General features: G+C 40.4%; 3 protein-coding genes across 3 annotated transcripts; all 3 read right to left on the bottom strand.

Annotated features, from left to right (window-relative positions):
- Positions 1-403: 403 nt before the first annotated feature.
- Positions 404-4,102, bottom strand: LOC110961334 (retinol-binding protein 3). Its single transcript, XM_022208915.2, has 4 exons — positions 2,832-4,102; positions 2,379-2,569; positions 1,914-2,056; positions 404-1,340 (listed from the first exon to the last, which is right to left on the bottom strand). Exons 1-4 carry the CDS (start codon positions 4,023-4,025, stop codon positions 1,015-1,017), a joined length of 1,854 nt encoding a protein of 617 aa, XP_022064607.1. The 5' UTR covers positions 4,026-4,102; the 3' UTR covers positions 404-1,014.
- A 472-nt stretch (positions 4,103-4,574) lies between these two features.
- Positions 4,575-9,257, bottom strand: LOC127531168 (retinol-binding protein 3-like). Its single transcript, XM_051939884.1, has one exon. The coding sequence runs from the start codon at positions 9,255-9,257 to the stop codon at positions 6,492-6,494; it is 2,766 nt and encodes a 921-aa protein (XP_051795844.1). The 3' UTR covers positions 4,575-6,491.
- Positions 9,258-12,355: 3,098 nt separating this feature from the next.
- gdf2 (growth differentiation factor 2) lies at positions 12,356-17,123 on the bottom strand. Its single transcript, XM_022208917.2, has 2 exons — positions 16,372-17,123; positions 12,356-15,409 (listed from the first exon to the last, which is right to left on the bottom strand). The coding sequence occupies exons 1-2, from the start codon at positions 16,718-16,720 to the stop codon at positions 14,496-14,498; spliced, it is 1,263 nt and encodes a 420-aa protein (XP_022064609.1). The 5' UTR covers positions 16,721-17,123; the 3' UTR covers positions 12,356-14,495.
- Between the last annotated feature and the right edge of the window lie 328 nt (positions 17,124-17,451).

A 17,451-nucleotide genomic window follows, 5' to 3' on the forward strand; every position in this document is an offset into this window, starting at 1 on the left:
CATTATTTTTCAGTGAAGATAACATTAAATGAATGAGACACACACAGTCTAGACATTGTTAATGTGTTCAATCACTATTCTGGCTGGAAACGGCTGATTTTTAATAGGTTATCTGCATAGAGATACAGAGGAACATTTCCAGCAACCATCATTCCTGTGTTCTAATGCTACATCGTGTTACCTAGTCATGTTGAAAGGCTAATTGATGATTAGAAACCAGTGTGCAGTTCTGTTAGCACATGAATAAAAGTGTGAATTTTCATGGAAAACATGAATTTGCCTGGGTGACCCCAAATTTTTGAGCAGTAGTGAGTGTATAAGGACTTCTCTCATGATAAAAACAGATTTATGTTTTCTGATACCATCTGTGTTGCTGTAAAACAGGACACCAACAAACATTCCCTTGTGTATTTTCATTTTTTTTAATTGTATCTCACCACTGGAATTGATACAACCCAAGTAGGTCCAAATGGTATGAAGTTTACTGCGGAATAGACATACAGCATTTTCCATCCTCAAAGAGGAGATCACATTTCATGTAAAAATTGATTACTTTTCAGAGCTCCGAATTCTGAATATCCAACATAACAAATGAAGAGCAGAATTTGCTCAAAAGCATATTTGGAAGTGTTTGCTTTTTTCTGCTCTTTTGCTTGTGACTTCTAAAAAATATCATTTTTGTAAGTTGCATGATGTTGCAGCTTGTGTTTGACATACTTGATCATATTTCTCAAAATAATCAAATTGACATTTCAGTGTTATTCATTCTCAAAACCTTCAACAGTCAGATTAACATTTGACAGAAATATAAACTACAGAAAATCCTGCTGGACCTTTGTTCTACATTGCAACAGACTAAGAAGGCTTAGGTATTGAGAGAATGAATAGCAGATTACACTTTGTACTTATCCTACAGTCTTCACTTCTCAAACAAGCCTACATTTAAAATCTCAAAACCATTTGGCTGTCAAAGCAAAATTGACTGTGTAATCCCCTCCATGACTTTGTTCAGGATTACTTCTGGCCAGCAAAGTGCTTGCTGAAGATGCCCTTGGCGGTCTCGAGGGCAGCATCGGCTGGGACGGGAATGTGAGGAGCGATGCCAGCTCCTTCCCAGGCTGGTCCAGCGGTAGTGTCAGAGTGGACGGTGGGGATGCTGAGGAAGATGTTGGTCTCACCAACAGGGAAGGTCTTGGGTGGGTGGGATCCCCCGGAGGTGGTCTCTCCAACAATCATAGCGCGGCCGAGCTTCTTCATGATATAAACAAACTCCTCTGCAGCACCAGCAGTAGCTTTGCTGGTCAGGATGATGAGGCTTTTCTTGGAGCCATACCTTGTGCCTGAAGATGTAGGAAAAAGAAGGTCAAAAACGTCGGATAGATGAGACAAAGTAGTGATTTGTGGATAATGAGACGGGTTCAGTTTGTCCAGTAGAACATAAACAGACATGCAGTTATGGATGGAGGTATAGCTATGCCTACAACACTGGATTATGTAAGGGAAGAGTTGAGGGCACAGCTGAGGGATAATTCCTAAACAAGAGAAACTGAAGGTATAGAAAATAAACCTTGGTTTCTAAGTAAAGGTGCCCTGAGTAGTGACTCAAAAAGAATCACATTACATCGAGACAGCTTTAAAGTCTACAGCACAGGACCAGTTCTTCTTTAAAAACACAAATGCCTCTGTGTTTGTTTTTTTTAAAAACTGTAAGTAGCATTTTTTTTGTCACATGGTGGTTTTGGAAACACAATGTCAGACAGATTTGGAGCAATTTCATTTTGAGTCATGTTTTTGTTCGCACAGGGAATGTCTCCTTTTAGCTCTGTTTTTGGTCTGTCACTATTTTCACCAGGTGGCTGTTAATATCCTCACTAATAGAAATTTACTGCACACAACTGATTTATTGATTTTACCAGTGAGCTCAGGCAGACTTAGTAGCTCTGTGGTGGTGCCAGATGATCTGTCATACAGTTTGTCCAACACAATCTGCTTGTCGGCATCGAAGAAGTAGGAGCAGAAGCCTGCAATGGCTGTTGTTGGGCCACCAAGGTTGTTCCTGCAAAGATAATCATAGAGATGATTATGATTATGATACTTGATGACTGTGAATAATCATTTGTTAACTTTTGATTCATGCAGTACTGATGAAAGTTATCCATATTCTACCTACATTAGAGTTAGGCTGATTAGGATAAGATATTTTCTTAATTCATCTTTTAAAATAATGTATTAATTTCCAATACATAAAGAAATATTTAAAATCAATGCTATCTTTTAACAGACTAAGTCCTCTATATTTGGTGGATGATATGTCCACCAAAATGGACACAGAGTTTTGAATAGAAGCTTTAGTTCGCACTGTGGAGAGGATTACCCACCTGAGGTCGACAATCATAGCATCAGTGTTGACAACTTTGTTCCACACATGTTCAACAATAATCTGAGCAATGGCCTTGACCTCCTCGAAGTCTCCAAACATGTCAAAACGCAGGTAGCCGACATTGTTTTCCAATATGTCAGTGTGGAAGGACACTTTGATTAGCTCAATGTACATCTCTGGAGAATAATCCTGCCGAAAATAACAAACACCAACTCAACATCTGTGTAACTACCGTGGTCCATATGTGTTACTCAAAATATAAAAGTGCAAAAAACATTTTGACACATTAGCTGTTCAGTTTCAGTGTGTTAACAAAACTTTGAAACATCAGATCATTTTCCATCGCAAGAATGATAGAATATCGGCGTCATTTAAACCAATTTTTTTAAAAAAAAGCTGTGTTTACTCTCAAAACCAAAACAATATCTATTCTTAGGCCCAAGGATCTTACCATTGGGGGCAGGGCTGGTGTGTTGCTGGTAGTCTTGAGACTCTTGTCCCCAGAAAGGGTGCTAAGGTCGCTGGATAGCTTTGCCTCCAGACTGTCCTTGGAGACAACCATGCTGTACTCGCCATTTGCTAGATTCTCCTTCAATTTTGTTGATACAATTGCCCCGATATTTTCAAAGGCGTAGTTGTCAGCAATCAGGGTTGCTGATTCCTCAATGATGGCTGGAACTTGGGCACGCAGGTTGACAATCTTGATAGCGGTAGCGAGAGCATCTTCTGCATTGACGTGCACATCTGGAGTCACCCCTGTGACCTCCCAGGTAGAGCCAGTGATGGGATTGATGGACTTCGCGGTTGGCACAGTAACATATAAGTCAGTGTCACCCAATTTGAATTTATCAAGTTTCACTGAACCCCCGGCAGTCTTCTTGCCCACTATGGTGGCCCTTTTCAAGTTCTGGAGGCAGTAGGCAACATCTTCTGCAATGCCCTTGGTGTTTTTGCTGGTGAGGATAATAAGTGGTTTGGTGATGCCATATCTCTGTCCCAGCAGTGACTCCATAGAAAACAGCTTAGTGGTGGTGTTTGAGGGACGGTCATAAATGCTGTCAATATGAATTGGAGACTCAGCGTCGGTGAAGTAAGACACAACGTAGGGGATTCCTGAGATCTCCCCACTGCCAGTGTAGCGCAAGTCAAAGATCAAAGCTGAAGTAGGCAGAATTTTGTTCCAAACAAGGTCCAAAAGCAAAGGGCCAACCTTCTCTGCGACCTCCTCTCCAAGGATGTGGTCAATCCTCAGGTAGCCAATGTTGCCTTCCAGGATGTCAAGCTTGATGGAGGTCTGGAGGACGGCGATGAGCTGCTCAGGGGGCAGGGGAGGCATCTTCGGGGGAACCATAGGAACATAGTTTGGTTCATAGGAGACTTTCAGGCGTGGATCTCTGATTGTGCCCTGGACTCCAAAAGTGAGGACATCAGCTAAGGATTCGGCGTCTGGGATGTTGAGAACCTCTGTGTTGCTGCTGGCAGCTCCAATTGCCTCCTTCATCCCTGCCAGCATCTCTGGTGAGCAGTAATTGTCCATGACAATTTTTAACATATCCACGATGAGGCTGGGGGAAAACTCGGCATGAATAAAGAAAACATTTCCAAAAACTAGCAGAGATGCCACCAGCAAGAGAGACTTAGCCATATTTGCCAGTCTAGTCAGAAAAAGGCAAGTAGTGAGAAGTAGAAGTTGTTGAGTTGAACCTCCTTCTCCAAAGAGGTTCTTTTTCAAATGGTACTGTTTTGACTGCAAGGTTTCTGTTAGCACACACTTAAGAGGATTTAGTCCACAATAAACCTCTAATTGTATTATCCTAAGTGCTTCTGTAAGGCAACAACAACCAAGCCAAGTGGGTGTAGTAACAAGAAGATGTTGCCAAAGATAAATTTACATAAGGTATTCTGAGCAACTATTTACCTGTGTCAAATAAGACGATTTTGTAACTGATAAATATAAGGAACGGGATTAAAGGCGGTGAAAATATTCACTTTGTGTCGGTGTGCAAATGGCAGACACTGGTGTGTTAAATCAATTTCATACTAGTTCTGAAGATGAAAACAGGAAAAAAATTAAATAATTTATTCTCCATCAAAAGAAACCTATATGTGCTACAGCAAGTGAGTTTTAATGGTAAAAGAGTAATAATATTCGCAAAAAATCAGAACCAATGAATTCTTTATTTTTTCTTGGATGGTACATGGTTGATTGCAGTAGTTGAGCTCAGTTGTGAAGCGAACAAGGAGGGCAGCTGTAAGTTTGTTTGGTGCTTGCTCCCTCTGCTGGTAAATTCTATGGTTAACAAACAGAAAAGCTTAAACATCATCACAGAAGACTGAGCAAAAGGACAAAGCAAATGAGCAAACAGTGACTCAAACAACATCAGGGATGGCACGTAACTGGACTAACAGGATATTAACCATCTAAAACATTCCATTTATACATGTGATCAAAGGAAAACCAAGCAAGAAATAGCAACATAAGAGAAAAAAACTTAACTTATTGTGATTATGAAGTGCAAATAAAAGGGTTAGATAGTTTAAAGTCTTTTTGGTGCATTAATTTTAATCAGTAGTTGTTTTATTTACAATAATTGTTGTACAGAAGGAAATGGGGCTATTGTTATGTGAAACAGTCATCAATAGTAATAATGACACAGAGAGCAGATTTAAGATCAGCATCCACAGCTAATTTGTTCCCTTCTTGAATGGCATATGTATTTAAATAATTTTTTCTCTAGTCTTCCTTTATAAAGGTATCATCATGACAGTTAAGTGTCAATGTCTTCCATGGAACACTCAAAACAGCCAAAAACAAAAAAATGATGTGATGACAGTTTTGTCATACAAACTATTATTAATATTCATTATAATAATACTTAAACACACACACACACACACAACAGTGCATTCAGGGTACTCAAACTTGCTTTGCATGAATCAAAAATGGTCATGGAAAGCAATAAAACAAAATGATAACATGTGCCATAAAAGAAAGATTAAATTCAGTTATGAAAATTTTTTGAGCAGTAATTTGAACACTGACAAATCAGTGCACTCTCCAGTTTCATCAACAGGAGGCAACAAAAAGTGAATGTTCACCACAAGTCTTGTGCTTGGTTCTGACTGGTGTGGACAGGTAGCCTAGCTGCGCTAGACCCATGTTTTGAAGACGCAAGGGTCTAGGACCGCTTGACAGGGAGGGAGGCTGACGTAGTTCCTTGAGCGCCGGCGGATTGTGCCTAAGTCCCATTAGCTTCCCAACCAGCGGAGCCAACTGGTATATTAAGGATTTGCCATATCCCGTCGGCATAAGTCCAAATACGTCTTTCTTCTCAATGAAACACTTCAGTGCCATCCTTTGTTTATCTTTCAAGTTGAATTTTAGCTTCAAATCTTTAAGGGCTGTGGCCAAAGCCGAGTTGAAACATAACTGTTTATTGTGCGCCGGTTGTTTCTGTCAGAATCGTCGCGCCTCTGTCGTCACTTAGTTACGCCCGCCTTCTGACTCCACACTTCATGGTGATTCGTCCGGCCAGTTTTAGGAGAATCCAGCCTCGAGCCTTATGGAGGGTAACTAGACCCACCCTGGCAGGGAATTAAATTTGTTGCCGTGGGTTGTCTAGCGTGGCTAGGCTAGTGGACAGGAGTTTGGCATCAGAGCAGCAGAGGCTGTGGGAAGGAGTGTGATGACGTAGCAAGTCGGTGATGAAGGAGCAAGCCTGATTATAGGAGCACTTTGTGAGTGATGAGAGGGACTGAAATTAATCTGTTGTGGGACAGTAAGCCAGAGAAGCTTCTGGAGTGTTGGGGTGATGTGGTCATGGGAGTGGGTGAACGGACAAACAGCAGTTCTGCATGAACTGGAGTTAATTTCGGAATTTGGATGATGTACCATAAAGAAAAGACTTCCAGTAGTCAATTCTGGATGTGATGATGGCAGCACAGAAGGAAAATTATGGCTGAAACTAGTAGGAAACACCTCCTTTAAATTAAAGCTACAGTACACAGACAAAAGCTGACTACAAGGCCACATGCCACAAACTTGGACACTGATGTGCTGCCTAAACACAAGACAAATAAATCTTTTTTTGGAGGACATTAGAATACCACATTAGTTACCTTGCTCTTTCTTCAACAGTCTTGCTGCTATGATTCTCTGTGCTACAAAGAGAGCATCATTTGCCTGAGCAATGACATGAGGCTCAACCCCTGAAAAGCTCCACACTTTCCCAGTGATGGCGCTCAGAACAACTTGGTTAGGGATGGAAGCATACAGGACACTGTCCCTGATCTGATAGGTTCCACTTGATAAAGACCCTCCGATTGTTGGCTCTCCAACAACTGTGGACCGATTTAGGTCCTTCATAGTCCGTATGAACACTTCGGCTGCTGATCCAGTCATATGGCTGGTTAGGATGAAGAGATCTTTGGAGGATCCATATCTTTGACCCCTGACGTTAGGGAATGTCATGACTTCTGACATGGTGTCTGTTGTGCGATCAAAAACAGTGTAAAGATGTATCAAAGGTTCAGCATCAAAGAAATATGCGCACAAGAGTGGAATTGCTGTTGAATAACCACCACTGTTGTACCTCATGTCGATAATGAGGGCATCAGTGTTTACTATCTTGCTCCACACCAATTTTAGAAGTTGAGACCCAATGGCTCTGACCACTTCTATGTCCACCATCATGTCAAACCTTAGATAGCCAATGTTACCTGGCAAAAGCTCAATTTTAAACAGAGCATCAATTATATATCCAACTTCTTCTGCTGTAGGGATCTTTGGGACCTCATGAAGTGACTCGGGCTCAACGTCGCAATGGAAGACATGGAGGCGGTGATCACCTGAAGTCTCTTGGAGATCTGCTGTCAATTGAGATGCCAAGGATTCAAAGTCAACCACTGACCGATATAGTCCATCAGCCCATTTAGTTAACAGCACCTTGCTAGCCTGTAGTGCCACTTCATGGACTGCATAGTGTTTCTCTAACAGTTTCCCAGCACCTTCTATTAGGGACCGGAGTCCTCTGTGAAATTCTGCAATCTCATGAACATGGTCTACAGCTTCCTCCGCCAGCACGATGGCCTCAGGGACCACACCACCTCCCAGCCAGAATTCCCCATTGTTGTCTATAAAGTTTATGAAAGGAACAGTGATGGCAATATCTGTCCCTTCTATTTGAAAGGTCTTTGAGTGCATCAGGGTGCCAGATGTAATTTCCCCGATGACTGTGCCTCGATGTAAGGACTGCATCAGGTAAGCAAACTCTTCACCGATGCTTGCAGTGTAGTAGCTGGTTAACACATAAACTTCACGCTTTGAGCCATACGTCGGACCTGTAATTTTGGGCAGAGAGTCATATTCTGTTGTTGTGTTCTGAATTCGGTCATATATTGTGAAAAAGTTATGCTTCTGAGAAGTGTCCTGTAGATAAGATAATATCAGGGCTAGAGATGTTGAGGATCCTCCAGTGTTATGGCGTAGATCAATAATTAGGTTATCAGTATCTTTGAGGGGTTCCCATACCTTTTTAGCCATGTGCTCTTCTAGTTTAGCTGCAAATGATTTAACAAACTTATCAAAGCGAAGATAACCAGTGTTACCCGGAAGAATTTCCACTTTGAACACTTGATCAATGTAGTCCTGTAATAATCCGGGATCATCTGGAACTTTATAGAGCTCAGGGTCCTCCTCTATGATGGCGGCATGGTCTTGCATGAATCTGATGATCAGTCTTGGATCTTCAGACACAATCTGAAGGTCATGGTTGAGTCTGACTGCCAGATCCTCTTCAGATACAACAGAGAATAAATCTGTAGATTGCAGACGTTGAATAAGAGTTGGAACTCTGTCAGTGAAAGCGTACAATCTCTCAATTATGTCGGAGATACTTTGCACAACCTTGGGAATGGCACTCCTGATAGCCAGAAGTGATTTGGCCTTCGCGATAGCTTCCTTAGCAACAGTATTGACCGTTGGGGCAACACCACTGACCTCCCAGCTTTGGCCTGTGATTGGACTGACCGATCTCGCCACAGGAACTGTTATATAGAACTCCGATTTAGCAATCCTAATCTTCTGGACTTTCACTGATCCACCAGCAGACCTTTCTCCAACTGTGATGGCCCTCTTTAGATTTTTTAGTGCATATGCAACGGCCTCAGCAGCCCCCATGGTGCGCTTACTGGTCAAAATAATCACATCCTTCTTCTTTCCATATCTGTCTCCTATTATCGATGGCATAGTCCACAGCTCTCTGGTTTTATTTGAGGGCCTGTCATACACAGTGTCAATATGAATGAGTGGTTCAGGGTCTGCAAAAAAGGAGATTATAAACGGAACTCCAGACAGTTCTCCAGCTGTGCTGTACCTCAGATCAAAGATTAGTGAGGATGTGCGAGCAACTTTGTCCCAGATGTTGTCCCGCAGCAGAGAGCCAAGCTTGGCTGCTGTTTCTTCCCCAATGATCCGATCCATCCGCAGATAGCCAACATTGTTTTCTAGGACATCCATCTTGACAGAGTTTCTTACCAGCCGAATCAGCTGCTCTTTTGGGAGAGAGGGCAGCACTGGTGGCATCACTGGGACAAAATTTGGCTCGAATGAGACAGTCAGCCGTGGATCATTCAGTGCTCCTTGGACTCCCACTGTGAGCACAGCTGCTAGGGTCTTTTTGTCTGAAATCTGCAGGATTTCTCCACTGCTGATGGCTTGTTGAATGGCCTCCTGCATCCCAACCAGGTTCTCAGGGAAGCAGTAGTTTTCCAGAAGAATCTTGGCCATTTCTAATACCAGAGCTGGCTGAAATGATGCGTTAGCAGATAGAGTACACAACAGAAGCATCCAAAGTAGTGATGGTGCGTGTTGCGCCATCACTAGTGTCTTCATCAGGACTGATAGGAACAGAACCGCTCAGTCTTCTGTTTCACTGGTCTGTGTTCGTTCTTTTGTCTGTGTCCAAAGATGATGTTCTTCGTGGGAGGGAACATGTCATTGTCATAGGTTTTTTGGACAGCAATATCAACATAAGAGGCTTTTGTCCCCAATAAACCTTTAATCGCATTATCTGTGATGCTTCAGCCAGTGCACAATAGCAGACAGAATAGAAATCGGTAAATGGGAGGTACAGTTCCTTTCATTTTGTACAATGCCTTTTGGGCTCTGGTACTTTCATTTTACATAGAAGGTTGCTTTGTATGTGTCATAATGACTTACTGTAATTAACAGTTTTCAGTGCTACAATTCCAGTGCAGTTTTATGTGGGTCTGCATCAGTTAAAAATCATAATTTCTTATAATATACCATCTCAATTTTTCATTCAAAACTTGGTGGTGGACAGGTGGAGTGGATGGACTGGTGTGAAACTCTCATACTCCTCCCTCCCTCTCACTCTCTCCCCTGTGTGTTATAAAAGCTTATGCTGGTGTATTTTGGTGCTGTTGGTGGCTTTAGAGGTCATGTCTGGGTCGCTCCACTGGTGACATGATTACACAGTTTATGGACACGTGGCAAAGCCTTCTTAAAACACATGCAGGATCAGAATTGGGTAAAAAAAAAAAACACACATGGACACCATAAATATATATTAATATATAGGATCAAAGGTTGGGTGGAAAATTCCAATGGTCACTGAATTCAGAATTTGTTGTATAGCAGCTTGTTCTTTAATTAAACAAAAAATATAAATTAGTGAAAAACTAACAGATAAACTGTCTCTGTGAATGATTCAACTACAAATACACGGTTTAAGTCAAACTGTATTTGGGTAAAAAGGAGAGATCTGTATTTAGACCTTGAACTTGACATGAAAACAGACTTTGGCGCAGCAAAACCCTGATCCAGACCATTTTGCAGCTCAGAGCTAATACAGCCAGACGTCACCTTCTTTGCAAATGCTAGACAGTGTTCTGCTAATCTTAGCGTCTTAACTTTTAATACCGCCTTGCCTCTTACATAATACAATCCTCTCTCTGACAATTCCCAGTGTGCTAATCAAGCCCTCAGAAACAATGAGCTCTGTCATATTTTGCCCTGCTTGCATTTCACATTCAAGAAAAAATAACAAGAGAATTTTTAACAACATATAAAATTGTTTAAGTGGTACATACTTTAATTGTCACTACATTCTGGGTGTGGAATTTAAGTTGCACAAATATTTTTTAAACATGCCACCTGGTAGAGTCGAAGAGCAGCGACACAGTAGTTATGATAGAGCTGAGAATCCACCATCACAGACAGCGTGTTAAGGACTGAATACGTTTCAGTTTTGCCCCCCAAAGCTGTTCTCATTAACATTTCAAAATAAATAAAAGGACAGTTGCAACAGGCATTTAAAACAGCTGTTGTCACAAACTGCTACTTCTGGCAGTAATGGTATTTCGGTTTTCATTAAAATATGATTTCTTGAGTGGATATTTGTACTATTTTAAGATTAGCAATTTAGCGCTACCATGCAGGATGTGCTTCCACAAACTTGTCCCCTCACTGTTCTTGACACTGAGGGTTCAGCTCAGATAAGGCTGTGTCACTGACTTCAAATATTTACATAGCTGACAGTGTATATCACTCTATGATGGAAAACTGAGTGTGTGTGAATGAGCTTTGTTTAACTGGAATCATTTAAGGATAATATTACTTAAAACGTTTCTTTCTTACCTTCATTTGATATTGGCCTCTGAGTTATTTAACCAATGTGACATTTTTAAAGCATGATTGAACTCCCTGTTTCATCATCTAATTGTCTCTGGAATTTAAAAACACACACACACACACATGCACACATTACACAGTTATTTATTTCGTTTAACTTGGTTACAAAACAAAAAATGTCTGAATCAGAATTCTAGAAAGTGAAAAGCTGTTGTATCAGAATATTTACAGAGCTGTCAAACAAATTGAGTGAAAACTGTGTGTGTGAGTTATGTGCACATTATTTGTCACAAATTGTAAAGCAACAGAGAAGCTCTAAAAATAATATTTCTATACATATTACATCACAATCTACCTAAAGTACATCTCCTCAACAAACAGGTTTAAACATGACCAAAACAGATACAAGAATTCCAACTTTACACAAAATCAAATATTAAAATATTTGACTTTTTCAGAATCTAATCTGCTTTAGAACAATGTAACTTTTCTTCACCACAGACTGTATAAAACTGGTGTCACCAGCTCTTCCTACTGTCAAAAAAGTAAAATACAGGTTCAGGTATTGTAAAGTGTAAAGACAAAAACATTTAATCTGAGGTGTGAGTATTCCACTGATCCCTCACTGCCTGTTATTCTGCCATTTTGAACATTACTGCAGTTATGAAAGAAATACACTCTAACAGTCAAAAGTTTGGACACAACTTCTCATTCAAAGGTTTTTATTTTATTGTTTTCTACATTGTAGATTAATACTGAAGATATCAAACTATAAAATAATACATATGGAATGATGTAAAAAAAAGTGTTAATCTTCAGTATTAATCTACAGTGTAGAAAATAATACAAATAAATTATAAGCACTGAATGAGAACGTGTGTCCATAAGAGACTGCACAAAAAACATATACAGGATTGTAAGATGAGAGAATGTGAATCATACACATTATGATCATTTAATCATACATATAAATATGGAGTCATCCAGCTGTCACAGTTTAATTCAGTCATTCTTTCTGTTACGTATTGTTTCTTTTGCATTTCTCCTAGAATTCCCACCTGCCCTGTTTTCCCATTTTTAGGATCACTTGATCTTTCCGGCCTCCTCACTCACTTATCTAGTTACCACCTTATCTGTGCTAGATTATAGCGATGCCTGTATCTTGTGTCTTAATATACTGAAAAGTTATGCAGTAAATGTATGACGAGTGATTCAACTTTAAATTTAATTTTTTGACACAATTTTCCGCACGAGCTTTATCTATTTCAGGGTTGGACGAAAATGTAGACATCATGAGACATACAGGACAGTAGAAACCTGTGCACAGAGGAAAACACATTTTATTGAACTTTTTTTTTCTTTTTAATTTTCCATCATTGTCTGGATGATTTTGTCAAAACAAACATGAATACAGATACAGACTTATCTCTGCAGGAGTTTACTACTGCCATACTGTATAGCTTATATAGAGACAACTTATTTCATGGCAGAATGTAGAATGCATGTATAAGCAGTTCAAGTTTGTATGGCAGCAATTTACAGAGTATTTCAAGGTATATGTCAATATAAACAAAGTACACTTCCAATAGTAGTATACAGATTTACATAAGCATTAACAGATGAGCAGTGACTAAATGTTATTTTATGTGTTTGACCAGAGTATCATTACCAATGAATCCTCTTAAAACTTTTACAAAAATAAAATGTCCTTGTACTTGTTGTAATAGTAATTAAATTTACTAATGAAACTTAAAAGAAGCCAACACCATTTATGTTTAAAAATCACATATATATATTTTTTAACATTATTTTACATGCATGTGTTCCTTTTTTTTTTTTTTTTTACATTACTTCAAAATAGAAATACAATTTTATTAGTTTTAAAGTTGAACACATTAATCCAATACACCTAAATGGAAAGCTTTTATATACAAATAAGAATTAAATATAAACTGTGCCTGTTCCTTTTAGTTTACCACAAAAAACATTTCAACAAGGCCCTGTATGTTCATTTGGTTCTCAAACCATCTGACGAAAAGTGAAACCCAAAATTGTTATCATAGGACTTGATAGTGACATATATATGAATGAAATTTGGCCATGGTCATGCAGGGTGGATCTGACTGAGAACTCAAAGACAACATGCACACTGATACGGTAGCTAATTGTCAGATCAAAAGGTAGCCACACCCTAAAACATCCCCAGCTTTACTGCCCATTGTCTTCTAAATGGAACCATAATTTAATAAACACATGCTGTACTGAAGGAAACTTGAAACAAGTGATTGGAACTGTAAACTCAATAGGAAAATGTTTACTGATGTAACAGATGAAGTGAGAAGTAGGGGCATTTTCTCAGAGACTTCTATACAATCAGTCTTCCAGAGGTGTCGCCCCCTGCTGGCTGCAGAAAAGAATGCAGGTTTAATACACTTCCACATTGGCTTCAGTTTCAGACTCATATTCAGTCTATGGGTTATAACAAATCTTCTATTCTATTCTGTTCTTTGTGGCCAATGAAATGAACTCTGACGCTATTACCATTCAAGCAATCGCATTCCCTGAAAGCAGAACATAAAATAATTCCCACTGTCAGTTTTCATATATTATTCATGTAACTTTAATTCTGATAATACCCTTATGAATGAGATGACTTTACCGTGTTCCCTTCATGTATTGAAGGTAAGTGCCAGCGAGCTCATTAGTTTCCTTGTTAGCATATTAGCTACATCCACGGTAAGTCTGCCAAATTTGGAAACAGCATTTGATGCTATGTGTTCTTGGTCATACTGTTAAGACACCGAAACACCGAGAATTATGTTTTTTGTGTTTAAAAATAGTTGAGAATTATTGATCAAAACTAAACAAAACAACACTCAGAACACAGAATGAGCATTAGGTAATTGTGTGATTGTGGCTGATAAATGTGAAATAATGCAGATGGAGGCATGGTTGTATATGGATTTCCATGTGTCTTCTTGGACCAGTGGAGGGTATGGAGGAGAACATCAGACTGAACTGAATGAAAATCAGATTTAGCACATATCAGATTTCCCCATCATGAATAATGGTGCCGAAAAACAATTCACAGAAACAATACTATTGCAATATCTGTGAAAACAAAAATACAAACAAACAAGCAAATAAAAAAATCACCAAGATCCTCTTCAGCTTTGTTTATTGTGTTTTGTCTCTTGTTTGGCAAATTAATTACACTCAAAATAGGAATGTTGAGAGGCAGAGAGAGTCTGTAACCACATCCGTACTGTATGTTGTTCCTGTGTTGGATTGCAAACCAGATAATAATTGACATTTAATTATTTACATTATCATTTGGTATATTAGCATTACATCAATATTTCATTAAATACCATGGTCATCGTCAATGCTGGTATATTGCAACACCTCTTTTTAGACTCATGTTCATCTCTGCTAGCAGCAGGACAAACCAGCCCTCTCTGACTACCTGCAGCCACATTCTGCCACCTTCATCTCCTCGTACAGGTATCTGATGGTGAGTCGTCCATTCTCCTGATACATGACTGTGATGGGGTCCAGTTTGATGGGGACACAACATGCCATGTTGGCCTTTCTGGGGTCTTTGATGTTCATCAGTGTCTGGATGAGGGCGTGCTTTGACGGGGTCGATTCATCCGTCAGCGGGTGGTAACACATTCCTCGACATTCAAAGGCGTCATATTCTGGAGGCGCCACGATCCAGCTGTCCCAGCCGATGTCTCTAAAGTTGACCTTGAGCGAGGTTTTCCGGCAGTATTCCCTCTCTGCCTTTCTTTTCTTTCTCCGTGGGTGCTGAGCCTCCGGGATCTCGTTTGGAAGTTGATTTCCTCTGCTCCAGTCGGCCCCCGAGTGCAGGATGGTTTCTTCTTCATGAAGGATCATCTCTCTTAGCTCTTTCTTCGTCTCCCTCCTCCTGCTACCAAGGTCATCTGAGAAGACTATTAAAGCTGCCGAGGTATTATCTCCAACAGACAGGCTCATGTTTAAACAGCTGGTTCCTTCCTCTCCACTATCAGGGGCCCCGCAGTGCTTCTTATCCACCACTATATCAAACACTGTAGCTGCACGTCCCGACCTGATCCACCTCTGAATCGCTGTGGTCACATCGAATGTCTCCCATGTGCTCTGTGAGCCTTTCACCACTTTGCCGACGAGTAGCTGGGATGTGAAATTGTTGTAATCAGCTTCATAGACTTTGACGATGGCCTTGAAACTGTGGGGAGTGACCTTCAACCCGGCATCGGGGAAGAAGAGGAGCTGTAGCTCTGCAGTGGTGATCTTTTCATGGCTGGGGATGCTGACATTGAACTGCAGCCTGTGTTTGGTCTTTGTGCCATCTGTCATAGAGAGAGTGATATCTGTGGGAGAGAGGAGAAAAGGCTGGATTACTTATCTGAAAAACTAGCTAAGGTTTCCACAGTCCGACATGAGGTGTGTATGTATTGAGCCAAAAGGTTTATATTTAATCAAGATTTCTGCCCCAACATTGCTCTTACCCAGGGGATGTGGTTCATGGTTCTCAGATGTGTTTAGTATCTGTGTAGGCAGATACTAAAAATAATTCAAAACATTACTGGAGTTCCAAAGGCCACACAGGCAGTCAACCAACTAGGGGTTTCTTTCCTCTTTCATCATTTGTAAGTAGCAATTAGGCTATCATGCAATAATAAATTACTGCATTGTCAATGAAAGAAGAGCCAGGATCAGAGTGGCCAGCATCTGTAAAGTGATTAACAGGAAAGGAACCCACAGGAGCATAATTCTACAACACAAAATGACTTGACAATTTTATATCTTTAGGCCTTTGATCTAAAATAAGGGGTTGTCAGGAGACATTGCTTCTTTTTTTTTTTTAAGAGGAAACGGTGTAAGTTGGGAAACTTCTGGCTAGTTTAGAGGTTTAAATATGGTAAACTCCCAACAACCTTAACTGAGCATTTGATTATGTGATGGTGTCAAGAACATGCTGATGCAGATTTTATAAGGAAAAGGACAGTTGGCTGTTATTTACTGACTGACCATGACTTGATCCAACTTGGATGTGTGTCAGGTCAGAGTTTTATTGTTAGTAATACTCCTGGTGCTGACTTTCAGCCAATTCTCTACAGCTGGCGTGAAGCAAAACCTCTATTACATCAAATATGGATAACAAACAGCTATACAGATGAGATAAACTGAACTTTCCGTTTGACATGTATTGGGCTCCAAATGACTGAAGGGATTATCAAGAAAAATTTGCCCACTGAGATCGTTATCTTCATCATCAGCAACACAGATCATTTCATAATGTATTTCCCTTAGTTAAACACTGTTTCTGTACCTTGGACAGAGAAACTTCGTATGACATCAGACTGAGGTACTGCCAAGCTGCCCGAGGCGTACTTGTTGTACAACTCCATCATGAACTGAGGGGGGAAGATCTTGTTGTGCTCCTGAGGAACATCTGACAGGTTGAGTTGCCTCAGTAAGCCCTCCTTCATGGTTCCGAGGAGGTTCTCCATCCTCGAGTCTGCATCTTCCTCTTCCAGAAAGTCCTCTGTCAGCTGAGAGTAGATTTCCTCCAGGTCCTCGCCTTGGATGTCATTAGTGAGAGGCTTACAGGTGCAGGAGCCGGTCGAAATCACCAAACTCAAACACAACCGGAACAGAAAGGTTCTGGAGATCTGCATTTTGTTAAAGTTTTTTTTCTAAGCCACTGAACTGGCAAAAACTTTACCTTCTTCCCTGTTTGAAAGCAGACTTTTGCGGTGGCACAGTTTGAAAATGAAGATCCCCAATGCCGGGATCACAGTCCTGATGTCCGCTCCCATGCTCCCAGAGTAAACAGGGGGACTTGTGTCAACCAAAATAGTAGCTTGGCCATGCTTATCACTGTCGTTTATGCCTTCTTTAAAGCTTTGTTATCAATAGAGGGCTGGCTGCTAATGAAGACACTGTAAACACTTGACGGCGGTAATGAGGGAGGCGCTGGAAACTGAGGTTACTGACAAGCAGACATTTCCATAAAATGCCTTTTCCCAGCTTGAGGGTGAAACTGTGACCTCATATCGAAACCAGGCAAAAAACACATTGGCTTCATGAAATACAAAAAATGCAGATGAAGCTACAAGTTTTGTTGGAGATGTCTTCTGAAATCTGAGATCTCTAGTAACATTATAACATTCGCATTGCAGCAGGTGTTGTTTCGTAAAGTGGCACCATGTTCTCAGAGAAGTAAATGCTGTGAAAATGAACAACAAATGTGTTTCTGCTATGACATGGATATGAGTGGTTACTGCTCTGGCTGACACCAAAAAATTTAGATATTCTGTATTTTGAATCTGTAGTAGAAGAATGAAAACAATCCTACCTACCTGTACATCACAGCATGCTGTTGTTTACCTAGTCTTATCTCACCATG

Source organism: Acanthochromis polyacanthus, chromosome 19 (assembly GCF_021347895.1).
Source record: "Acanthochromis polyacanthus isolate Apoly-LR-REF ecotype Palm Island chromosome 19, KAUST_Apoly_ChrSc, whole genome shotgun sequence".
Taxonomy (NCBI): domain Eukaryota; kingdom Metazoa; phylum Chordata; class Actinopteri; family Pomacentridae; genus Acanthochromis; species Acanthochromis polyacanthus.

Coding starts and splice junctions, on each gene's coding strand:
- LOC110961334 (XM_022208915.2), bottom strand. CDS start 4,025: ATGGCTAAGTCTCTCTTGCTGGTGGCATCTCTGCTAGTTTTTGGAAAT. Junction 2,057..2,378: donor GCTATGATTGTCGACCTCAG/GTGGGTAATCCT, acceptor TTATCTTTGCAG/GAACAACCTTGGTGGCCCAA. Junction 1,341..1,913: donor AAGTCTGCCTGAGCTCACTG/GTAAAATCAATA, acceptor CTACATCTTCAG/GCACAAGGTATGGCTCCAAG.
- LOC127531168 (XM_051939884.1), bottom strand. CDS start 9,257: ATGGCGCAACACGCACCATCACTACTTTGGATGCTTCTGTTGTGTACT.
- gdf2 (XM_022208917.2), bottom strand. CDS start 16,720: ATGCAGATCTCCAGAACCTTTCTGTTCCGGTTGTGTTTGAGTTTGGTG. Junction 15,410..16,371: donor ACGAAGTTTCTCTGTCCAAG/GTACAGAAACAG, acceptor TCTCTCCCACAG/ATATCACTCTCTCTATGACA.